At 38.5% G+C, this 26,445-nt stretch overlaps 2 protein-coding genes across 2 annotated transcripts; both read left to right on the top strand.

Annotated features, from left to right (window-relative positions):
• Nucleotides 1-15,431: 15,431 nt before the first annotated feature.
• Nucleotides 15,432-16,692, top strand: rrs1 (ribosome biogenesis regulator 1 homolog). The gene has a single exon (XM_061964739.2). It carries the CDS (start codon nucleotides 15,492-15,494, stop codon nucleotides 16,548-16,550), a length of 1,059 nt encoding a protein of 352 aa, XP_061820723.1. The 5' UTR covers nucleotides 15,432-15,491; the 3' UTR covers nucleotides 16,551-16,692.
• A 4,608-nt stretch (nucleotides 16,693-21,300) lies between these two features.
• On the top strand, nucleotides 21,301-26,445 carry LOC133609616 (uncharacterized). The gene is made up of 5 exons (XM_061965380.2): nucleotides 21,301-21,981; nucleotides 22,085-22,116; nucleotides 22,408-22,575; nucleotides 24,249-24,322; nucleotides 24,657-26,445. The coding sequence occupies exons 1-5, from the start codon at nucleotides 21,915-21,917 to the stop codon at nucleotides 24,919-24,921; spliced, it is 606 nt and encodes a 201-aa protein (XP_061821364.1). The 5' UTR covers nucleotides 21,301-21,914; the 3' UTR covers nucleotides 24,922-26,445.

Here is a 26,445-nt window from a genome sequence, read left to right as displayed (position 1 = left end):
TGCAGAAAATAAAATGCAACCAGTACAAAAAATTGACAAACATGCTCACACATAACACAACCCGCTCACTGAACTTTGTTGATTTTATATCCTATCGCCATGAAAAAAATCTAAATTACGGTCATTTAAATCCGTTACAAAGGATGATGCAAAAACTGAAAAACACTCTCTCCACACTTTTCCATGTTGGGCGCAATTTAGCTGCTTGATATTTCTGATTGATTACAAAACCTTAAGAAGGTCGTCACGCAAGTAAACAAGGTAGGAGTTAAACTTTCACATACTCCTAATACCCAATCACAATATATATTAATTATATATCCATATATGTACACATATATGTATACACATACACACGCATGTATATATATATATATATATATATATATATATGTGTCCTGGACATGACGTTAAAGTGCATTCGGCAGTGGAGGCTCCTCTATGGGGTCTTGGGGCACTAGGAGGTTAACCCCTTTACTACTGTTACCCCAGGTGGCCCTTGGCAAAGGCCTAGTACCTGACTGCCCCTGGGCCAGGGATACGGTGAAGACCTCAACTGCGGAGCAGGCGGAAGACGGTAGATTTAAAAACTACCACAACGGCTGCGATGGCGGAAGAAGGCTGCAGCAGTAAAGGGTCCCCAGTCGTCTAGGACTCCATGTCACTGGACCCTGACCCGATTCTGTCAAGGATCGTGTGGTGACTGTCTGTGCACCAGTCTCCCCACGTTAAACAAAGTCACGCACAGGCATCCTCCATAAAGGGATACACCCCTACCAGGAGTATCGTTATACTCGTTCGAGTGACCGCCAATAATATATATATATATATATATATATATATATATATATATATATATATATATATATATATATGTATATATATAAATTATATATATATATATATATATACATACATATATATATACATACATGCATACATACATACTATATATATATATATATATATATATACATACATGCATATACATATATGGCAGCACGGTGAAACAGGGGTTAGTGCATGTGCCTCACAATACGAAGGTCCTGAGTAGTCCTGGGTTCGATCCTGCGCTTGGGATCTTTCTGTGTGGAGTTTGCATGTTCTCCCCGTGACTGCGTGGGTTCCCTCCGGGTACTCCGGCTTCCTCCCACCTCCAAAAACATGCACCTGGGGATAGGTTGATTGGCAACACTAAATTGGCCCTAGTGTGTGAATGTGAGTGTGAATGTTGTCTGTCTATATGTGTTGGCCCTGTGATGAGGTGGCGACTTGTCCAGGGTGTACCCCGCCTTCTGCCCATGTGCAGCTGAGATAGGCTACAGCACCCCCCGCGACCCCAAAAGGGACAAGCGGTAGAAAATGGCTGGATGGATATATATATATATATATATATATATATATATATACAAAATCGTTACTTTTTTTTTAAGCAAAGTGCTGCTGTCATATGGAAGCTCACTGACTATCCATAGGCCTTTTCCTAGCAAAATTTCAGGAACTTTGAGTTCCTGTAGAAGTGTGTGGTTTGTTTCCACCACATTTCGCAGTTCAGGGTAGTTTATACAAATCAAGCTGATGACGTATGGAGGAGTGGTTTACTATATTTCTACACTGATACCATGTAAATAAACAGATAATATTAGGCCACAGTTCTTTTACTAAAATGTAAGTAAATGAAATACGAAGCAATAACATACAGAACGACATGATTTAAAAACCAAGTGTACCGGATCATAACGTTCACTTTTTTTTCAACAACATCGCTGATTCCAAAATAAACTTTCACCTGCACGAGGCCAGGAAACAGCTCAGCAGTCGGTTATGTCAACATAGGCACACAAGCTTGTGATCATGGTGCCGCTATAAATAGCTTGTCTACGTTAGCGCTCATTATAACAATATCACTAATACTTGGTTAATATTCAAGTCACGAAATGTAAACAAAGTATTGTTGGGGCTTTTTGGATGGTTCTTTATTGGGTTGTATGAGTTGAATAGGGGACCTCCTATTGGCTCTGCTGTGAGCACACTTTTATTTACGTTTATTTACGAGTTAGAATGCATTGAAAAAATATATATCCGTCGTTGGGGCGGGTATGCCCATCCCCCCTTTTGAAGCCCTTTTATTAATCAGCGCCAGTGCTCTGTCTCATTCAACAACATGACTGATCCAGCAGGAGTCGCTAACGTTTAATATGGCACAATTCCCTGGGGAGTCTTTGTTCAGTGTGTCGTACGCCGTGCTTCACGTTGCACCTCCTGCAGATGTCCAACGAAGGACATAAGTGTACTGTAGGCCCTACTTACTTAAAAATGGCCAATTTTTCGCTTTAGTATGTGAACTTGGTGTTTGCGTGACATTATGATTATTTTCGCTTCACCACAGTCTGCCGCTGTCCAATTAGCAAGGCAGAGAAGCACTAAGAGGCTGAATTTCCTTCTGTGATCTTTGACAAATCCTGTCATTTCTCCTCAGAAAGGGATTCAAAAATGCTCTTCACTATAAAGATGCATATTTGGTCCATTTGAGCCCAATATAATCTTAGTTTAGTTGGATTTCTTACAAAAAGTCATCCCCAATTAGTAGCAAACTAATTTATAAAAATATTAGATAATAAAATGTTTTATTAATGAATAATAATAAAAATATATATATATAAAAATAGAATTAAAGCTGCGAGCAGCATTAAGCAGGCCCTCGCCCCCGTTGCACCGCAGGGTTCACGCGAGTCAAAATGTTTTCTTCTTTCTAGGGGGGGCATAACAGACAATAATTGAGAAGCACTGACCTAAAGTGGAGTAATGACAGTTTAATTGATGATGGCGATGAGCAGTGTTAACTGACAGGCTCCGCCCAATGGTTGGTGTTGGAATTTTTTTAATCGGTGGAAAAATTTAACATTTTTAATTGAGAAATAGTATTATGGAATTTCGGGAAAACCGGGATATTTCCAGTTCAAAAAACAACTTTTTTTTGTCCTGATAAAGAAGAATGTTTTGACGGTGGAACGGTTGAAGTGGGTTAAAAATTTTTGGAAGAAGTAGTCGACAGAAAAAAGGGTGACAAAAAGGGTGAAAATAAAAGGATTTGAAAAATGGGAATTCTGGGAATTCCTGGAATTTTTTTTAACTTGGAAACATTATAGTTTGAATGTCCAGGATGTGTTGAAGGTGAAATAGTTTGAATCGGTTGGAAAATGTGGAAACGGTGGAAGTTTGAAAAATGGCCAATTCATTTTAAATGGGAAAAATGTTCCGGAAAACCTGGAATTCTGGGAAAATCTGGGAATTTTTGGAATTTGTCAAGGGAAAGCCCCCGATTCCCGAATAGGCTGAACAGTTTGAAGTTGGAACGGTTTGAATCGGGTGAAAAATGTGGAAGGTAGAGCGCGCCAAAATCTGGAGAAGAAGAAGAAGAATTAAAAAAAAAACTATCCCGAATGGGTCAAAGCGGTAGAAAATGGACGGATGTGTGAAGTGACAAAGCGGTAGAAAGTGGATGGATGGATGGATGTGTGAATGCTTTGGAGCATTCACACAACTAGATGTTTAAAACTAAAGACAAAATCAGGTCTAATGACCAAACTCTTCAGCCTTCCTGTGGCGAACAATCCTCCCCTGAGGAATTAGTGGCTGTCTGCATTCATTAAGAAACAGTATCAGTCTAATTATGCGCCAATGTGCAGCTGCGGACTAATTAAGGAAGGATCAATAATGGGCCCTGGATGCCCCTCACGTAGGACCCCTTCTTCCCCTCATTAATGGAGCTACACTGAGGCTTCAAAGGGGATTTCTCAGGCTCCACCTGAGGGCTGAATGAATGTTTGGGCAATGTGTGTGCGCCGTTGGCCTCCATGGGAACGCACCCTACAAATATTTGTTGTTATCTGATCAGTACGGAAGCAAGGGTGTGTGTGTGTGTGTGTGTGTGTGTGTGTGTGTGTGTGTATGTGTGTGTGTGTGTGTGTGTGTGTGTGTGTGTGTGTGTGTGTGTGTGTGTGTGTGTGTGTGTTCTTGTATTTCTACCCTTCTTGAGACATCAACAAGGAAAAGTACCTTCCATATGAGGACCGGTGAACAAGTTTGGACATAAATCATGGTCCCAATATGGAAAACCATTGCATCTAATAGATAATGTCTCATTTGCACCCCTGGTGGTGAAATCTATCAAAATTAGGGTGGTCCCAAAAAAGAGGGATTTTTCAAATTGACCGTATGTCGGTTTTAAAAGTGCTCCCCCTCTGGTCAACATATGAAATAACAAGTGTGTGTAAACATTAGAAGTGCTCCCCCTCTGGCCAACATATGTAATAACAAGTGTGTGTAAGAAATTGAAATGCGCCCCCCCTTGGCCAAAATTCATTAAAAAATTTTAATAAATATGTATATAAAGACATACTGTAATAACTTGAAGTAAATAATGATGATTAAAAACCAATTAAAAATTTTAAAAAAATACAAAAATAAATTTACTAAAAGCTTACCGGTACCTTTTGTCATGTCTGTGTAATCATGTTTTGTTTTAAGTCATGTTTTGTTTAGTTTCTGGCTTTTCACTCCCTTGTCTTGTTTGCATGATTACCCATTAGTTTCACCTGTTCCATGTTTGGACTCATGGTGCACTCTTGTTTGTCACCATAGCAACCATTAGTTTTCACCTGTCACGTCACGCACCTGTTTCACGTTTTGAGTCACGCACCTGCTTTCACTAATCATGTCCATAGTATTTAAGTTCATTCATTTTCTGTTGTTCGTCCTGACGACATCCCCACATTCATGCCCCCTGTCACACTCTGTCCACCTCTGCGCACTTCATGTCCATGCCAAGTAAGTTTGTTTATTATTGCCACAGTTAGTGTTTTTTTGTTGTTCCTAGTTTTTTGCCCCCGTGCAAGTTTTTTGTTTTCATTAGTCAAGTTTGTACATCCGCCTTGAGCGCGCCTTTTGTTCTTTTGAGTGTTATTATTAAAAATGTATTTACCTTCACGCCATGACCAGTCCAATTCACTTGCACCTCGGGAGAACAAACCAAGCCTAAGTCCAAGTCTTGACACCTTTTTTATATTTGTATAGTATGTGTATATTATTAATGTTGTAGATACAAATCTTTATTTGTATATCTACAAAGGGTGGTCCTAAAAAGGTAGGCATTTTTTGGATGTCTCAAGAAGGTTACAAATACAAGAGTGTGTGTGTGTGTGTGTGTGTGTGTGTGTGTGTGTGTGTGTGTGTGTGTGTGTGTGTGTGTGTGTGTGTGTGTGTGTGTGTGTGCATTCTTGTATTTTCTACCCTTCTTGAGACATCAACAAGGAAAAGTACCTGCCATATGAGGACCGGTAAACAAGTTAGGAGCGAAATCATGGTCCCAATACGGAAAACTTGTTTGTGTGTGCTATGGCTATTGAGTTTTTTTTTCCTGGTCTCAGTCTGGACCCCCTACCCGGGAGTCCAGCTTTAGACTGAATATTTTTTTACTCACCCACCCCCCCACCCCCCACCAATGTTTACCTGTTTCCCACCTTTTTAAGGGGCGCCGGAAGTTGGCTGACTCATCAGCGGTCCTGTTCTGTCTCCCTGTAACGTTCGTCTGCTCTTGAGTGGGACTGTGCTGAAAACTGTGTGTCGGTTTTAAAAGTGTTCCCCCTCTGGTCAACATATGAAATAACACGTGTGTGTAAGAAATTGAAATGCGCCCCCTTTTGCCAAAATTAATTTAAAAAATATGTATATAGAGACATACTGTAATAACTTGAAGTAAATCATATTGATTAAAAAACAATTAAAACAAAAAATTCAAAAATAACTAAAAGCTTACCTTTTTTATATTTTACATAATTTGTATATATTATTAATGTTGTAAATACAAATATTTATACAAACCCCGTTTCCATATGAGTTGGGAAATTGTGTCAGATGTAAATATAAACGGAATACAATGATTTGCAAATCCTTTTCAACCCATGTTCAATTGAATATGCTACAAAGACAAGATATTTGATGTTCAAACTCTTTTTTTTGCAAATAATAATTAACTTAGAATTTCATGGCTGCAACACGTGCCAAAGTAGTTGGGAAAGGGCATGTTCACCACTGTGTTACATGGCCTTTCCTTTTAACAACACTCAGTAAACGTTTGGGAACTGAGGAGACACATTTTTTAAGCTTCTCAGGTGGAATTCTTTCCCATTTTTGCTTGATGTACAGCTTAAGTTGTTCAACAGTCCGGGGGTCTTCGTTGTAGTATTTTAGGCTTCATAATGCACCACACATTTTCAATGGGAGACAGGTCTGGACTACAGGCAGGCCAGTCTAGTACCCGCACTCTTTTACTATGAAGCCACGTTGATGTAACACGTGGCTTGGCATCGTCTTGCTGAAATAAGCAGGAGCGTCCATGGTAACGTTGCTTGGATGGCAACATATGTTGCTCCAAAACCTATATGTACCTTTCAGCATTAATGGCGTCTTCACAGATGTGTAAGTTACCCATGTCTTGGGCACTAATACACCCCCATACCATCACAGATGCTGGCTTTTCAACTTTGCACCTATAACAATCTGGATGGTTCTTTTCCTCTTTGGTCCGGAGGACACGACGTCCACAGTTTCCAAAAACAATTTGAAATGTGGACTCGTCAGACCACACAACACTTTTCCACTTTGTATCAGTCCATCTTAGATGAGCTCAGGGCCAGCGAAGCCGACGGCGTTTCTGGGTGTTGTTGATAAACGGTTTTCGCCTTGCATAGGAGAGTTTTAACTTGCACTTACAGATGTAGCGACCAACTGTAGTTACTCACAGTGGGTTTCTGAAGTGTTCCTGAGCCCATGTGGTGATATAATTTACACACTGATGTCGCTTGTTGATGCAGTACAGCCTGAGGGATCGACGGTCACGGGCTTAGCTGCTTACGTGCAGTGATTTCTCCAGATTCTCTGAACCCTTTGATGATATTACGGAGCGTAGATGGTGAAATCCCTAAATTCCTTGCAATAGCTGGTTGACAAAGGTTTTTCTTAAACTGTTCAACAATTTGCTCACGCATTTGTTGACAAAGTGGTGACCCTCGCCCCATCCTTGTTTGTGAATGACTGAGCATTTCATGGAATCTACTTTTATACCCAATCATGGCACCCACCTGTTCCCAATTTGCCTGTTCACCTGTGAGATGTTCCAAATAAGTGTTTGATGAGCATTCCTCAACTTTATCAGTTTTTATTGCCACCTTTCCCAACTTCTTTGTCACGTGTTGCTGGCATCAAATTCTAAAATTAATGATTATTTGCAAAAAAAAAAAAAGTTTATCAGTTTGAACATCAAATATGTTGTCTTTGTAGCATATTCAACTGAATATGGGTTGAAAATGATTTGCAAATCATTGTATTCCGTTTATATTTACATCTAACACAATTTCCCAACTCATGTGGAAATGGGGTTTGTACATATCTAGAAAGGCTGGTCCTAAAGAGGTAGGTATTTTTCGGAGGTCTCAAGAAGGTAACAAATACAAGAACGTGCGTGTGCGTGTGTGCGTGTGTGTGGGTGTGTGTGTGTGTGTGTGTGTGTGTGTGTGTGTGTGTGTGTGTGTGTGTGCAAATTGCTAAACAGTGTTCCTTTGGGCTCATCTGGTTATGTCCTAAATGCACCCGCTGACCACACCCCCTGCACAAAAGACAGCAACACTCCTTAGAGGTGGCTCATGCAAGTCGCACTATACAATACGTCGACCTCTGACCCCTTGTTCTATGGAGTCAGCGTGTACCTGCCAAAGTGGTGTTTTTAGATCGATAAAGGCCCCGACCTCAGCTGTCACGCCAGCCCAACTCCACGCTTTCCCTCCCAACATGCCAGCAGGAAGCGGCCAATGCAATCTAGAAAAGTGCCTATAAGCCCATGCAGCTCAGCCAGATGCTGTTTCTTCCCCCCCTATTATTAATAGTTCGGTATGAGCAGCTCACAGCTAACCTGGAGACAACTGACTGAGAAATCCCATGAAGGTGCGATATCTAACACAGTGATGGATCTATATGTTCACTCTGCATAATCATGTGATGACACTTTGGACATCTGTGCACTTTCAACATGAAGCCCTATGGAAAGGAATGACTAAAAATATCAGTCATGTTCTGGCCCAGAAATACGGTACATTCCTGTACTAAAACAATATACATGTCTTTAAAGGATGTAGAAAATAAAAATAAATATAGTAAAGGCCCTTTTTTTTTTACATTTGCTATATTTACTTCATTGTTTTACTTTATGTAAATGTATTTTTTACTCAAGTAGAAAAGTCCCATTGAGATTAAGATTAGGGAGTCCTGTCACACATATTCCTACAAGAGTGTGGGTGGCACTAGGAGCAAGATGGCCAAAGTGCCTTGCCCAAGGACACAACGGCAGGGATTAAGACGGCGGAAGCTGTGTTCATACCGGGAACCCTCAAGTTTCTGAATGGGCGCTACCATCTGAGCCAGGCCGCCCCAATGTATTTGATTATTACATCTAATTTATTACATAACTTAATTGTTATTATCTTAATTTAATTAATTGTTTTTGTTTTTTTTATTGTATAGAGAAATACATATCTATATTATGAAGACTGAAAAAAAATATTTTAAAAATGCAACATGCCCAGCATGCACAAGACATTGAGAACTTGTTGAATTAGGTCTTGACGTTGAGCAACTCAAACTTAACGTTGGAACAACATGCTTTCTGACGACGTTTAATCAATGTTGGGTTCTAACGCTGATTTGACCATTGAATTTTGGTTATTTTCCAACCAATATTCTACAACTCAAATACAACATTGAAACAACATACTTTTTGACGTTTATTCAATGTCAGGTTGTGACGTTGATTTGACCATTGAAATGTGGTAATTTCCCAACCAATATTCTGCAACACAAACACAACATTGAAACAACATTGTGGAGGTTTTCCTCCCTCCGGGTTCCATGGACCACCAAAGCCAGACATGACTTCGAGCAGTTTCGTGACTTATTTTTATTTTTTCAAATAACCTTCGTCTTGTTGGGTCGCTTTTCAGCTCGTCCTCCACTGCTCGCTCTTCAGTTGCTTTTCAGCATGCTGCATCGTCGTCTTCGTCTCGCTCTCGGCCGCTTCCGTGCTGCATGTACCACTGGTTCTCCAACTCCTTCTGCCCCGTCCTCCTCTGCTGCTGCCCTTTTACACACTGACAGGTAATTACAGAATTGTACCCAGGTGGGCGATCCACGCACCTGACATCCATCTCGGAGCCGGTCCCGGCGCGCCCCGCCTCGCTGCAGGTCTGCATGCCACGCCTCCTCACAAACATATTTTTTGACGTTTATTCAAATACAACATTGAAACAACATACTTTTTGACGTTTATTCAATGTCAGGTTGTGACGTTAATTTGACCATTGAAATTTGGTAATTTCACAACCAACAGCGTCAGTCAGCCAAATTTTAGAACTGTCTGCATTACTTTATTTACAATAAATAAATCGAATAACAATTATTGACGTTTACTAACCGATTCTATAATCCTCCATGTCCAAATTGCGATGCATCTAAAAATCGATTATTTTCCGCACCTCTAGACGACGATGCGCTGCTGAATCTATTTTATTGCGCCCTACAAAGTTTTATTCTGTGAGTATACCAAATTTGTTGGTTTTGAAATCGCCAAGTGAAATTGCTAATGCTAATCGATAGCATGTCTATGGAAAATTGAATTCAAATTAGCATCGACCAAGCGCTTACGTTCGAGTGTTTTCTCTCAGGCATACTTCCTTTGTTAGCATGGAAAATTGTGACATTACCTACAGCAGCCGTGTCAAACTCAATTTCATTGATGGCTACATCGCAGTTATGGTTGCCCTCAGAGGGCCACTTTTAATAGTTACTAATAATATGAACATAAATGTACAAGGATTTGCCTCATAATACCATACTAACTGTATTTATAAAGCCCTTTAAAAACAACCATAGTTGGAAAACAAAGGGCTGTACACCACAAACAAATACGTAAAAACATAGAAAAATCAACAGCATTAGACAGACAAAAACATATAATCTAAAACAAAGGTTAAATATATCTATATTTTTAAAAAGGATGAGATTAAAAAATTATTTTATAAACAATGAGTCAAATAAAAGCAGTATATTACAATTATTATATAATTGCCGAGGCATTTGTTTATGATATAATTTTTTACGTGCGCTGTACAAAAATGTTTTGATTTTACGATGAAAAACTGCAAGCTCAGTTTCCAGAATTTTTACAGCATATTACCGTAAATGGAATGAAAAAACACTACCACTTTTTTTTTTATGGGAACATTCATGCGACTGAGCTGCCAGGTTTTTTTCCCCCGTAAAAATCTACAGTTGTTGTTTTTATTGTGTATTACTGTAAATAGAAAAACGGCACCAAAGTGGTTTTTAGCGTAAAAGACTATCAGCTCAGTCGCCAGAATTTAATTGTAAAGTCTTTTGTCATTTTTACAGTGTACAATTTGATGGCTAACTAGCTATATAATCAAAAGTCAAGCAAATATTTATGTTTTTCTTTTTCTTTTAACAAACATTTTTTTTGGAATGTATGATAATACAATATTTCCCTGCATTATAAATAATATTAATGTTTAAAATACATTTTGATATGCATATAAAAAGATATACAAACAGAACATGTATTTTTTATGTTAAAATGTGAGGAACAAACACATTTGGGAAGAAAAGATAAAGTACTTTATTAACTTCATTATTAATATATTGTTTTTAGGCTTTTGCGGACCACGTAAAATGATCTTGAGTTTGACACATGTGACCTAGAGGAAGTTTGTCTGAGTCCACTCTGAGTCCTGCATGAGTGCTTGTTTGCCCGCCAAGTGTTTGAGCCGACCGAGTCTGCAACCGGACAAACAAAGAATGCCTATAAAAGTATCAAATTCAGTACCCATTACCCATCCCTAGGAACGGTATTGTCCTATTTTTTTATTGTCAGTGTGACTGTAATTTTGATTTGTTTTAAAAATAAGCTGCAAGCCATTAGAAACCCACAAATGACCCCTCAGCCACACTTTGGACCTTAAGTGCATCAGTTGTGTGAAAGGCTTTGATTACCACCCAGCACTTGCCAAAGAGGATCAAGGACACTTTTGTAAGAAACCTGTGAGGATTTCAACATGAAGAGCAGTCATGGCTCAACTTTTTTAAAGCACATTGTGCCAGACATTAAAAAAAAGTCAGGCATTCTATAAAAGAAACCGCGTGGATAAGTAATCCTGTTTGCTGGACTCATCCCTGGATCAAAAAGTCAGCACAAAAAATGCATGCAGCAGAAGGATGTGTGGCGGTGATGCTGTGTTGTGTGAATTGGGAGGTCTTAGGCCGCATACATCCACGTCACCGAAAACCTCATAGGTCTTTTTGAAGCACACTAGTGACTTTGGACCACCAATTCTGCATCTCATCCCCTCCTCACATCTCCACACACAGCATCGCTTGTGACCTTATCTGTGCACCTGTCACCGTGTTAGCATTCACAGGGCAAGCCTGGCAATGAATGTAATTACTGCCCACCAAAATAACATCAACGTCGCCGTTTGCAATGGGGCCTCATCCTCCTTAGCCGTCTCCTCCTTCAAATTGGTGCGGAAAGGGATGAAAATAGCCCCCTGGTAGCAGCAATACATAGATAACACACTTCAAAAATTTTAATTAATCCAGTCCCAAAGTTTAATCACAGCATCTCAACTTGAAGATCATGTGCAGCCATTATGAGTCACACAACACATCTTTAAATATCAGTGCTTTTAATAAGAATTAAATATATAAGCCTCAAGAATAAATGTATTTTAGAATATTGTTGAATAATAATACCAGTGTACAAAATTCGATGTACTATATAACAGTGGTGCCCAACCACCGGGCCGCGGACCGGTACGATTGGTACCGGTCCGCACAAGGGAATTTTTTTTTATTTTATTTATTAAATCAACATAAAAACACAATATATACACTATATATCAATGTATATCAATACAGTCTGCAGGGATTCAGTCCGTATTAAAAAAAATAAAAATAAATAAATAATTGACAACTGTGGCATAATGTACTTAAAATGACTTCAAATGATTAAAACTAAAAAATGTGACGTGTTTGGTATTTTTGTTTAAGGCTGAAGTTTACTGAGAGATTTGAGCAAAATAAAAGTTAGAATAGGAAAATAAGTTCAAAATGTCGTTATGCCCTTTGCTAAATGAAGGACTTCTATGTCCTGTTTGGCTTTGGGATGTTGTCTTATAAGTAGAGATGTCCGATAATATCTGCAGGCCGATATTATCGGCCGATAAAGGCTTTAAAATGTAATATCGGAACATATCGGTATCGGTTTTTTGTTTTTGTTTTTTATTAAATCAACATAAAAAACACAAGATACACTTACAATTAGTGCACCAACCCAAAAAACCTCCTTCTCCCATTTACACTCATTCACACAAAAGGGTTGTTTCTTTCTGTTATTAATATTCTGGTTCCTACTTTATACATCAATATATATCTGAGATAGGCTCCAGCGCCCCCCGCGACCCCGAAGGGATTAAGCGGTAGAAAATGGATGGATGGATATATCAATACAGTCTGCAAGGGATACAGTCCGTAAGCACACATGATTGTGCGTGCTGCTGGTCCACTAATAGTACTAACCTTTAACAGTTAATTTTACTCATTTTCATTAATTACTAGTTTCTATGTAACTGTTTTTATATTGTTTTACTTTCTTTTTTATTCAAGAAAATGTTTTTAATTTATTTATCTTATTTTATTTTATTAATATTTTTTAAAAGGACCTTGTCTTCACCATACCTGGTTGTCCAAATTAGGCATAATAATGTGTTAATTCCACGACTGTATATATCAGTATCGGTTGATATCGGTATCGGTAATTAAAGAGTTGGACAATATCGGCAAAAAGCCATTATCGGACATCCCTACTTATAAGTACATTTTTCGAAAGTACATTTTATTTATAAATCGCTTTTCACAGATAAAATCACAAAGCGCTGTACAAAACACAGGTGCAGTAAAACAACAATTCCATTTAAAACAACAGGTGCAACATCATAAAAGGGAAATAAAGTGGATTAAAATGATAGTTAAAAGGTGCAATAACTAAAAGCTTTACTAAAAAGAAAAGTTTTCAAATGTTATAATTGGGTAATGTGCACTTGTAAAAGAATTGGACAAAACATTTTACATTTCACATGAAAAAAGCCCCTGGAAAAAAAATCATATTTAATGTAATTATTTAGTAACACAACAGAAATGCAGCAAAAAAAATCACTAAAATGACCAAAAAAGGCATTGTTATCGGAGGGTTAAAAAATTGTTTGGAATATTAGTGTTTTTGTCTATTGCAAGTTAATAAAGTTGGAAAGTAAAATTATTTTACAATTTTAAGTAAAACTGTAAATACAATTCAGTATAATGTATACAAGTTTGAGTGTTTTATTTAATTTTGTAGTTGTATTTGAAGGTAATGTAATACATTTATTGCATGACATCAAAATGGCCCCCTTATCCTGGAGGTTTTCTCAATGGAAAACATTTGGAAAGCCCTGTTATAGACTATGCTGTTGGGCAAAGAAAGTTTCATCCATAAATCGTTAACCACCATAAAAGTTTGTGTGTTTACCCCACTCTAGTTGAATGCTCTTCACCTCTGGAACACCTGGAAGGACAGGAATGTACACGTGCATTCCTGTCCATGACTTTTGTGTTTGTTGATAAATGTTAATTTAATTATAACATTTTATCTTTTTATTTAAAATTTAACAGCGATGTGATAATAACTGTGTTGTCTAGCTGTTATATATTGATGTCTTATACTTCTGAGACACCTTTGCAAGCATTATATAATAGGCTATGGCCATGAAAATTGCTAATGCTAATTTTTTAGCTTGCATCGAAGTAGCCCATCATGAAAAAATGGAGCCTTACTATATGTTCAGGCGTTTTCTATCAGGTATACTTCTTTGCTGGCATGGAAAATTGCGACATTGTCCGACTGAGTTCGCGCAGAGTGCTTGTTTATCTGACTAGTGTTTGAGCCGGTGGAGTCTGCAACAAAGGTTTTGAAATATGGCACCGTTTGGTGTTAAGTGGATCGCCTATAAAAGTACCGAATTCGGTACCCATCCTCACAATTCATAACGGATACAAATAGGAATAGTCAAAAATAATCACAAAAGTCAATAATAATAAATGGTGCCGCCTGTAATTGCATACATGTTCGAAATTAATTCAAACCAACAACAACATCCGAGCATTTGTTCGGCAAGTGTCGTTTTGAACTATTGTACGAGGTCATACAATAAAAAACAATGGGGAAATGTTTAATATAATTATTTAGTAACACAACAAAAATGCAGCAAAAAAAAAATCACTAAAAAAAGGCATTGTTGTCCGAGGGTTAAAAAAATGTTTGGAATATTACTGTTTTTGTCTATTGCAAGTTAATAAAGTTGGAAAGTAAACGTACTTTCAATCCAATCAAATCCACTTTATTTATATAGCACATTTAAACAGCAAACATGTTTCCAAAGTGCTGCATAAAAATATTAAAAACTACATTCAAATACTATTCTTAGCTCCACCAATGACTGAATAAAAACAAAATAAATAAATATAAAAACAATATAAAAATACATATGATTAAAAACGATTTTAAAGGGTAAAATTCATTAAACCAATAAATAGAAATACACATTTAAAAACACAGAAGACCACACAACTCACGTAGTAGAACTTTCATTTTCATCATCCATCCATCCATCCATTTTCTACCGCTTATTCCCTTTGGGGTCGCGGGGGGCGCTGGAGCCTATCTCAGCTACAATCGGGCGGAAGGAGGGGTACACCCTGGACAAGTCGCCACCTCATCGCAGGGCCATTTTCAACATATGAAATATAACATGGGGATAGGTTGATTGGCAACACTAAATTGGCCCTAGTGTGTGAATGTAGTCTGTCTATCTGTGTTGGCCCTGTGAGGAGGTGGCGACTTGTCCAGGGTGTACTCCGCCTTCCCCCCGAATACCCCGCGACTCCGAAAGGGACAAGCGGTAGGAAATGGATGGATGGATATATAACATGAAAAAAACAAAACGATTTTTTTTTTTTTAAATCAACTTGTCTTTACAATTTCAAGTAAAACTGCAAATGCAAATCAGTATAAAGTATACATGTTAGAGTGTTTTTATTTTTTATTTAATACATTTATTGCATTAACATCCGAGCATTTGTTGTTTTGAACTATTCTACGAGGTCATACAATAAACAACAATGGGGAAATGTCTCCCTCTAGTGTTATTTCGGCGCAATTGCAAAAACTCAACTCTAACCCGGAAGTGATGTGGCGCTACTGCGTTTTCTTTGCACGTGTCTTTTCGTTCACGTGCGTGTGTATACCGGAAACAGGGCACATTCACTCCAACATGGCGACGTGTAACGTCGACGAGTTGCTAGCCCAGGCGGAGCAGGACGAGGCGGAGAAGCTCCGGAGCATAACCGTCCACAAGGGGCTCGAGCTGGACTTTGACGTGGGCAACTTGCTCGCCGCCGACAAGAACCGCATCGAGCGGCGCGACTTTAAAGAGCAGAGGAAGGAAGAATTCCTCCGCTCGCTGGCCCGCGACAACACGCAGCTGCTCATTAACGAGATATGGAAGCTGCCCACGCAGAGGGTCCAGGAGGCCATCGTGGCTCAACTACCCCCGCCGACGACCGCCCTGCCCCGGGAGAAGCCTCCGCCTAAGCCCAGGGCTCCGACTAAATGGGAGCAGTTCGCCAAGCTGAAAGGCATCCAGAAGAAGAAGAAGACCAACTTGGTGTGGGACGAAACGGCCAAAGAGTGGCGGCGTCGCTGGGGCTACCAGCGGGCTAACGACGACACCAAGGACTGGCTCATCGAGGTGCCCGTGAACTCCGACCCCAACGAGGACCAGTTCGCCAAGCGCGTGTACGCCAAGAAGGAGCGCGTGGCTAAGAACGAGTTCAAGCGTCTGAAGAACATCGCCAGGGCGCAGAAGTTGACCCTCCCCGGCGTGGGCTTGACGCCCGTGGCCAAGCAGTCCAAAGACGAGCTGGCCAAAGCGGCGAGCGTGGCCCTGACTTCCACCGCCTCCGTGGGGAGGTTCCAGGACAGGCTTCCTAAGGAGAAACCTGCCAGGGCCGCCGGCGTGAAGAGGAAGTTCGACCCGCTCATCGGGGACTTGTCCAGCGAGAGGCAGAAGCAGCTGGAGCTCCTTAAGGTGATTGACGGCAAGAAGCCCAAGATGGACATCACCAAGGCGGTCAACATGCAGATGAGAGAGGAGGACCAGGAAGCTTCTGCTGTCAAAAGCAAGAACAAGAGCAACAAAAAGAAGGCAGGCAGGAAGGGGCCGAGGGACAGCATGGCAGGCAAAGGAAAGGGCAAAGGAAAAGGCAAAGGCAAGGGAAGTGTTGGCAGAGGCAAATCTCCAGGAGGAAAGTCCAAACCTGGGAGGCGTTGAAAGGTGTGTTACTTTAATAACATTCACATCAACTGACTCTGAAACTCTGACCGTTAAATCATCACCAACAAGCCTGCATCTGTATTATTATTACTATAATGAAACATACACGACTACAGGAAATAAACCTTTTCTAAGCATCTTTCAAGACTTTTTGATTAATTCAAGTATTAACAGAATTTTCCAACATTTTTGAAAATATGACTAAAACGTTGTAAAATAGGTAAATAAACGTCAACACGCCACTAGATGGCAGTGTTGCTTTGCAAACATGTAAATGGTAAATGGGTTATACTTGTAAAGCGCTTTTCTGCTTTCAAGGGTGAAGTGTCTTGGTACTCAAAGCGCTTTGACGCTATTTCCACATTCACCCATTCACACACTGATGGCGGGAGCTGGCATGCAAGGCGCTAACCACAACCCATCAGGAGCTAGGGTGAAGTGTCTTGCTCAAGGACACAACGGACGCGATGTTGTGTCGGTGCTGTCTAGAGCTCAGCAGATTGATAGTGTAATACTCTTCCATATCAGTAGGGGGTAGCTAATTGCGTTGTAGATGTCGGAAAAAAGGGGCAGCACGGTGGAAGAGGGGTTAGTGCGTCTGCCTCACAATACGAAGGTCCTGAGTAGTCGTAAATTCAATCCCGGCCTCAGGATCTTTCTGTATGGAGTTTGCATGTTCTCCCCGTGACTGCGTGGGTTCCCTCCGGGTACTCCGGCTTCCTCCCACCTCCAAAGACATGCACCAGGGGATAGGTTGATTGACAACACTAAATTGGCCCTAGTGTGTGAATGTGAGTGTGAATGTTGTCTGTCCATCTGTGTTGGCCCTGCGATGAGGTGGCGACTTGTCCAGGGTGTACCCCGCCTTCCGCCCGATTGTAGCTGAGATAGGCTCCAGCGCCCCCCGCGACCCCGAAGAGAATAAGCGGTAGAAAATGGATGGATGGATGTCGGAAAAAGGTATCTATTGGTTAAACCAAAAATAAACAAAAGATGAGTGCCCCTTAGAAAAGGCATTGAAGCTTAGGGAAGGCAATGCAGAACGAAACTAAAACTGAACTGGCTACAAAGTATACAAAAACAGAACGCTGGACGACAGCAAAGACTTACTGTAGAGCAAAGACAGCGTCCGCAATGTACATCCGAACATGACATGACAATCAACAATGTCCCCACAAAGAAGGATAAAAACAACTGAAATATTCTTGATTGCTTAAAGTAGATGCGGGAAATATCGCTCAAAGGAAGACATGAAACTGCTACAGGGAAATACCAAAAGAAGGAAAAGGCCACCAAAATAGGAGCGCAAGACAAGAACTAAAACACCCACAGGAAAACAGCAAAAAACTCAAAATAAGTGACGGTGTGATGTGACAGGTTGTGACAGTACACCTACTTTGAGACAAGAGCTACCGGTATATTGATGCATGGTTGGTTATGGTTTAAAGTCATATCCAACAATTGCAACGACGACTTTTTACTGTCAACTGAGTTTCGTTTTTTCAATAATTTCTGCTGGTGGTGTGCCTCCAGATTTTTTTCAACGCAAAAAATGTGCCTAGGCTCAAAAAAGGTTGAAAAACACTGCAATAAATGTATTAGATGACCTTCAAATACAACTACAAAATTTAAAAAACACTAGCATGTATACTTTATACTGATTTTTATTTACAGTTTTACTTGAAATTGTAAAGTACGTTTACTTTCCAACTTGCTGGGGATCGAACCAGGTTGCTGGCATGGCCATTCTCCCAACCCGCTCCACACCGTCCCCAACAAACGTTTTAATAATAATTCTTATTTTCCCCAAAATAATAATTTAATTAGTTGAGGACTTACTCCATTAAAAATGAAATGTATCACCAGGGAGGGTAATTTGCACTCCTTTACTGAATACAGGAAAAAGTCTAAAAAAGTATTGAATCTAATAATTTGAATTTAAGACCTTAAAATGTCTATAATTCTTCTAGGATCTCATAAAAGGTCTTTAATACGACTTTTAAAGGTCTTAATCTATTGATGTTACTTTTATTTAAAACATGCATAAACTTCAGTCTCGCTTTGAAATGTTTCGCTTTTTGAGGACGCAAAAACGTAACTACAGAGCGGAACTAACTGTGACAGCTTAGTTAGCATAGCAGCAAATAAAACTTAACAAAAGCCCACAGTAAAGCCAAATGACTTGCATAAGATCAGTAAGTAAAAGATCAACAATTTGTGTCTCCTGAACGATCAATTTTTATTGATACATTCATGGTTGAAGCCGGTGGATGGAAACGTATAAAGTGCTTAGTACGCACATGTGCAGCCATGGAGGAGGGAAGCGTTTGTAAACATGGCGGTGAAAGTGAATGGAATGACAATGTAAAAGTCAAAAATCCGGGATTAGTCCGTGTCAAAAGATGCTGAAACACCACAAACACTTGCACAACTTAACAAAAATAAACGTAACCCCCCAAAGGAGTTTTATGTGGGTTAAGTGGCACCAATTGAGATCAATATGAGATGTTTAGTAGTGAAATCATACTATTACATACAGTAAGCACACACTCATTTCTCTGTGGTAGTAGTGTACTCGGCAGTAAAACTATTAAAAAAAAACATAATTATCTCACATTATTTCCGATAATGTTCCAATAATTTCAGGTCAGCTTCTCATGCTTAATCTTTTCTCCAAGTTTGTACAGCAGTTGCCTGTTTAGTGTTTCCACTCGTTTTATTGTGGGGTGAGGAAAGCAATGGAGATTTGCCAATGTCATCTTGTCATGCTAAAAAATAAAAACTATATTAGCAATATGTTTTCAAAAATGTCACAAAAAACAGGTCAAAATGTATCCATACACCCAGATACAAAATGAGCACATTTGAATGTTATCTACGGTACATTATTCACATCCAAATTCTGTTAGAGGCCTGCAAGCCATAATGGCCTTCCTTCTTTTTAGCCATTCACTCTGTCTGCACACACCGTTTTCCACAACTTTGTGCAGATACAGTAGTACTGTAGATATTTTTATCGGTTTGCTCAATTCTGACAGCCGGAAAAAACATTACCAAAGTTAACCATTTAGCTTTAGCAGAGATGCTAACTGTCCAATCACATACAATATATTGTTGTGCTTTCCTCTACCATTGCTGTTGTTTATGTTACACGAAAACACTTGATATGAAGCACACTGCCCCTTTTGCAAGAAAACACTTCTATGGCAAATCTGAAAATTGGCTGTTAGAATGTTTGCTAATATTTTTTTCAATTAGTTTACACTAGACAAGCTCCTGGTGTATTTAGTTAGTTTAACCATGTTGTTTTCCAATGTGAAAGAGCAGTAAATTAATTCCTATACGGTACTTAAAATTCATGTTGAAACCTGCAGAGACCCTGATGTTAGCATTCTGCTAATAAAGTATACATACAATTAGATACACCTTTTTGAGAACAAATTAATGCTCTATTTTTAGATAAAATCAACCTTTTTTATGAATAATCCGGCTCAGTTTTGATTGATTTTTTTTTTAATTGTCTGAAGTAGAACTGCTGTACATCACACTTAACAGCTGCTTCTAAAGTTGTTGTTTTTTTGTTCTGGTGGGCTGACATTACTTTAGTGGCAATGAATACAGCAAAATAACATTAAGTTAAAAAATAACATCTAATTGACCATAAACTCATGTAAATGCATCACCTGTATGAATGTCCTTGCAACCATTCTTGAAGACGGAGCAGCACGTTCTACCAAGAAGTGCTCCCAATCAGATCAGTTATCTAAGAGGCTTAGCGCTGACTTTTACTTATGTAAACCTTTGGCCTCGTCTCCTCTAAGGACATGCTGCTGGAGTCAGAACAGCTACTTTGTACAGTATATTTATATATTTGTTTATATAGCTTGTGACGGAGACCAGGGAGCGGGGGCTTGAGGACTAAAACTAGACGATAACTAGGTTAATAATGACAACTGTCATGCATTGTTTGTGTTTGTTTGGCAGTCTACTTTGACTTTATTGTGTTTTTTATTACACAACAACTGATGCTACTGTAAACAGGCTAGATTCAATAAATTCCTCTTTAAAATCAGACTCCAAATATCCCTAGTTATCAAAATGTAAACAGTGCGCATCTAAAGTGACTTAAAAAGTCTTTCTAATCATGTGGCTCCCGAGTTTTTGTGGCCCTAAACAAGCACATAGAGCAGGGTGTTAAACTTGTTTTCATTGAGGGCCACATCACAGTTGTGGCTGCCCTTATATGGCCATTTGCAACAGTGAATGATATTACACAATCGCTTATGTGTTTTGATTATATTTTTTTAACGTACAATGTAAAAAAAAAATGGCGGCTCAGTCGCCGAAATTTTGCTGTAGAATTTATGGTGGTTTTGACAGCTTATTACTTTAAAGGGGAAAATGGTCGCACTTTTTTTACGGTACAAAATTGGCGGCTTAGATCTTACAAATTTACAGTGTTTTTTACAGCATTTTACTGTAAATGGAAAACAGCACCACTACTTTATTTACAGCAAACATATGGCAAATGGGCTGCCATTTTTTAACTGAAAAATCTACGGTGGTTGTTTTTATGGCGCATTACTGTAAATAGAAAAACGTTACCATGGTTTTTCCTATGGTAAAAAAAAATCAGTTCCTGGAATTTTATCATAAAAAATATTGTCATTTTTACAGTGTACAATTTGATGAATAAATGAAAATCACAAGTCAAACAGATATTTAGGTGAAATAAATGTTTTGAATGTATTTTTTGCAACATTAAATATTTAATTTTAAACAACATGAAATTGCATGCATTACATTTATTTTTTTCCTGTCAAAATGGAAAGAAATACATTTAGTAAGAAAAGTGTCCAGTTTGGATACATTTTACTTTTATTGCATCCCGTATCAAGCAGGTGCTAGCTTAAACTATTGGTACCCATATGACGCCACTAGATGACAGTATTGCCCTGCAAAGCCTTCTCGTTTCCTCCATTACATTTCTGTCAGGTATCAGGTGAGTAGTTTTGCTTTCTTTCAGTTTTATCCCAAAAAGTACATACTTCAATGGAAATATTTCATTAACAATGTGGCCCTTCCTGTTCCCTCTTTCGGGTTTCATGAAAGCCATGCAGGGTGAGTACTTTATAACTTCTCTTTCAAGGTTTTTATGATGGCAACAGCGTAACAAAACCACTTTTTTCCTCCAGGGAATATTATTTGCCGCGTGCGTGCGGGTGTGTGTGTGTGTGTGTTGCTGCAGTGTGACCTGCTTGCCAGCTCCAGTCGGTGTGTTGCTGCAGTGGATTAGCATTTATTTTTAAAGCGGTGCATCCAGAGCGCCAAGCCCAGTGTGGATGTGAGAGCTCCGTGAAGATGCAGCGTATCTACATGCACAGCAACGAGCACTTTGAAGTGTTCACCACTGTCCTTGCGCCACAAGGTGAGTGTGCAGCATCACCGTCATGCAGTGCATCTGCACCCAGTGGGCATTTTTAAATAATGGCTGTTTTTGTTTTTTGCTGACTCACCTGCATGATGAACAGGCATAAGTCGATACACAGCACAAGCTGAGAAGGCAAGTTTTTGTCCTTTTTAAAAAAAATGTATTTTGTGCTACCTTTTTCTGATTATTCTAATTCCATGAGGCAATTTTTAGGATTTAAAAGCCCATGGATTTAGGGTTTCTATTTCACTGTGTAGAGGTTAATCTCCTTGACTCATAATCCTCTCCATTCACTGCATCTGACTTGTAGATCGCTCTTTACTACACACAGCAATGCGAAAGTAATCAATTATGATCCTAATACAGTAAAATGCACTTTTAATAACACGTTCTGTATGGTGTAATTCGCCTTCTGTCCGCTAGATGGTGGTGGTACACAGCTACAATCCTCACTGGCCAGATGAGTTGGAGCTGGCTGCTGGTGACGTCATGGTGGTTCTGTCCCAGCACGAGGAGGGGCGCTGGTTCGGACGTCTGCAGGACGGCCAGCAGGGCTACTTCCCCGCTTCCTGTGTCATGGAGCTGGGCCAGGTGGGTTGGCTGAGAGCTCACCATGCGCTCGGCAATATTATGAATTATTTTGGAAGAATAGACGTAATCTTACTTTGGCTGCGCTTCAATAATACAAATATATAAGCCCTATAATATATGCAAGTGGAGAGTTTACTGCTATTATTGGGCTACACTGGAGAGAAAAAAACACCAAAGTTTTCTCTTGTCTTTACCATAATTTTTTCTAGTTTGTCATCATTTAACAGTGCATTACATTAAATTAATTTAAATGTTCCTAAATTATTTCCCATTAAATGTAATTGAAATATTAAATAAAGGAAATTAGATGTTTTTCTCATGCCCAAAACATATTTCTTCTACTTATTCAACAACATTTTTTCACCATATATTCCCTTTCATTGTGGCCCTAATGCCTCTATTGTATGTACGCCTTTGTAAAACTATTTTTCAGTCTGAAGATGTGTAATAAAGTTAAATACAATACAAAATACATACAAAAAAAATTGTAAACCTGTTTCATTTTTAAGTGTTATTAATAAGAATCAAACAATTACCGTAGTGTTTTTTATTTTTTAAGTACCTTTCATTTTGGCACTAGTTAACGTACACTATAAAACTATTGTTTAATCTGAAAACGTGGGCTAAAGCAAAATTAAAAAAATACACACAAAAATGTTTGCCTAAAAACATTTTAATATGCTATTAATGTATGTATATCAAGCAAGTATTTTATAATTTTTTCATTTTATTACCTATCATTTTCGCTCCAATGAATACACACTATAGTAAAACTATTATTCAATCCGTGGATAAATTAAAATAAAGGACGTTTATTTTAAAATGCTACTAATAAGAACTAATTAGTTTTTTAAACTTTTTATTTCATTATCTTTCTTTTTCGCTGCACCGAATATACACCAGAATAAAACTATTATTCAATCTGAAGATGTGCGATATAATAAAATAAATTAAAAATTCACACAAAAAATCAGTAAAAATGTTTATTTTAAAATACCAAATTATAATTAACCTTTTTTTTTCTTCAGTTACCTTTAATTTTGCTCCATGACATCATAGTACATATAGTACATTATAGTAAAACTATTATTCTCTATGATAAAGTAAAATAAAATTAAAATATACACAAAAAAATTAAGTAAATTCTTTATTTTTATTTGCCAATAGTAAGAACTTGCGATAAAAGAAAAAAATATGTAAATCTAAAAAAAATTAAAAATAAATAAACATTAAAATTGTAGGAATGTTTTTTTTGTTTCATTTTTGTACAAGTTTACAATTTTTTTTTTTTAAGTTTGACTCTAATGCCACAAAATGTAAAACATTAATCTGTATAAATTTAAATTGCATTAAAGTCAATTAAAATTGTATGGTTGAGAGTCATTTTTGCTGCAAGACATATTCAATTAAACAAAACAGTTCTCCAATTTTAAACTACCTTATGGGAGGCAAATAACATTTGTTTATTTTTGTTGTGGCGTTTACACTTTACAGGTCTAGTAGAGCTGCTCTGTTTCAAAATGTTGACAATGTCAAGTAGCACAATTTGTCAGCCAAACGACTGTTAACTGCAATAAAAAATATTATGTTATGAGCATCGTTGTCTTTAAAAAGGCCTCATTTTCGATGTAAGTTTTGTATGGCGGTGTACCTAATATTTTGGTACCCTGCAGGATAAAAGCCTCAGAAGGAGCTCATCTCTGAGAACATCGGAACATGACGGGAGCGTACGTCGTAACAGTGCGAGGTAATGTTCCGCCATCGCACCAGGCAGCTGTCGCTTCCACCCCCCGTCACAACCCAGCCCCGCCCTAACACACACATCCCCCATGCCCAGCGCTCACAGCCCCAAGACCCCGAACAGGTGGTCCCTCTCATTAGTTGACAAAGCATGCTGATTGCACACACACTAATCAATGGCATCTCATTAAGAAAGTGGATATTAAAATGGGTTCATGTGAGGTTTCATTAAGGCAAAGACCCCTTCTCTTCTTTAACACACACACACACACAGCAGTGGAATTTGGGTCATGAGGAATAAACAGAGCCTTTGTGTTTGTTTTTTCCTTTTTGTCCCCCAGTGGACACATTCTGCAGGCGCTCAGGAGGGGGAGCCGAGGAGGCGGCGGCGCAGGGGAAGTGAGCCTGGATGGCGGCCAGGATGGCAGCGAGGCCCCCGCCGTGCCCCCGTCGCAGAGGCCCTTCTACTCCCCGCAGCTTCAACACGCGAGCCCCCATCCTCAGATGCAGCGCTCCTCCCCGGGTCTGCTGCACAGGATCTTGTCCAGGTGCCGCAGGAAGAGCGAATGCCAGGGGGCCACCAACGGGGCCTTTGAGGAGGACTAACTCAAGTGGTGGGCAGGGCAGGGGGGCCCAGTGGATGTCTTCTCTCAGCATCCAGGTATCGTGGCGTCCATGTTGTGACATTACAAAGGGGGCGTGGCTTCAGAACCAGAAGTTGTTTTTCTTTCATTTAAGCAATCGCAATTCTTTTGTTTCTCAAACAGTGGGTCAGGGCCCACTGTGTGGTCATGAGCAGCAATGGAGATTTCTTTATTCGTGTCGGCACTCTAGTATTCGTGTTAGAACGATACACAAGCCTGCAGCTAGGTGGCAGCACTGCCAAATCTAATCAACACCCTCTCGGTTCTACCCAGTAAAACTAGTAAGTACACAGGAACACGTGTACTTACTTCTTCGACCCAGTATAAGTTGTAAGTACAAAGGAACACATGTTTATTTACTTCTTCTACCCAGTGTAAGTAGTAAATAGACAGGAACAAAATGTACTCTTACCAATTAAATAAGAAAAAATATATTCATTCAAAATGTGTACAAAAAGTCTAACAAAATTGTTTATATTGTCAGAATATATTTTGGAATAACTGTTAAAAAAAAAGTCATCAAATCAGAAACTTTATTACAAAAGTCTTGACAGACCAACTCAATGTGTATGGAAAAAAGAAACATCACTGAAAAATAAATACGATTTTTTAAAATTGAATTATGCAAATGTAATTGATTAGAAATTCAATACTAAATGTTTAAAAAAAAAAAAAATACAATTTGTGATTATTTATTTAAAATAATATCTAAAGATTCCATTAAATATAAAGAAATGATAAATAACAATTGAATACAAAAAAATATAGTAATTCTAACTTCTTTAATATCTGGGACGGAAATGTCCCACAAACACATATATTTTTGGAATGAATAAAACTTTGTAAATTAAACATATATCTAAAATCATATATTCATATATCATAATTTATATTTATTTTTGAATACAAATCCACCAAATTAGCTCCTATTTATTTCAAAACATGAAGGAAAAATTTACTTATTTTTATTCTTAAAGAATCCATTAAATATATCAATATACAACAATTGAATATACATAAGGTCTAATTATTCTAACTTCATGAAATATCTGGGGCAGAAATGTATCATAACCAAAACATTTTTTTTCAATTTATAACAATTTCTTCAATAAAAATGTATACAAATTGACCTATATAATATATGTATCATAATTTATGTGAATATGAGCAAAAATGTAAACATTTTAAAATGTAGAGGCCACTTTGGTGCTTAATGCATTTATTAATAATTGTAATGTGAGCTGTGTTCTTATTTATTTTTGGACTATATCATGGGCCGGTAAAAAAAACTAACCCTGAGATGCATATGTTCCCCAGGCTTCACTTTGAACACCCTTTATCAAAAACGGTTCAAATTAAAACACGGTATATAATGTGCTTTGTAAGCGGCTTCGTTATTGTCTGTGTCACTATAAAGCTTGTGTGACTCTGCAATGTAAATATGTGAAAGTGAAACTTATTTTTATCATTAAACAACCAGCAATAA

This window comes from Nerophis lumbriciformis, linkage group LG07, assembly GCF_033978685.3.
Source record: "Nerophis lumbriciformis linkage group LG07, RoL_Nlum_v2.1, whole genome shotgun sequence".
Classification (NCBI taxonomy): domain Eukaryota; kingdom Metazoa; phylum Chordata; class Actinopteri; order Syngnathiformes; family Syngnathidae; genus Nerophis; species Nerophis lumbriciformis.
The sequence above is the reverse complement of the archived record's forward strand: the minus strand, read 5'-3'. Positions and strand labels throughout refer to the sequence as shown.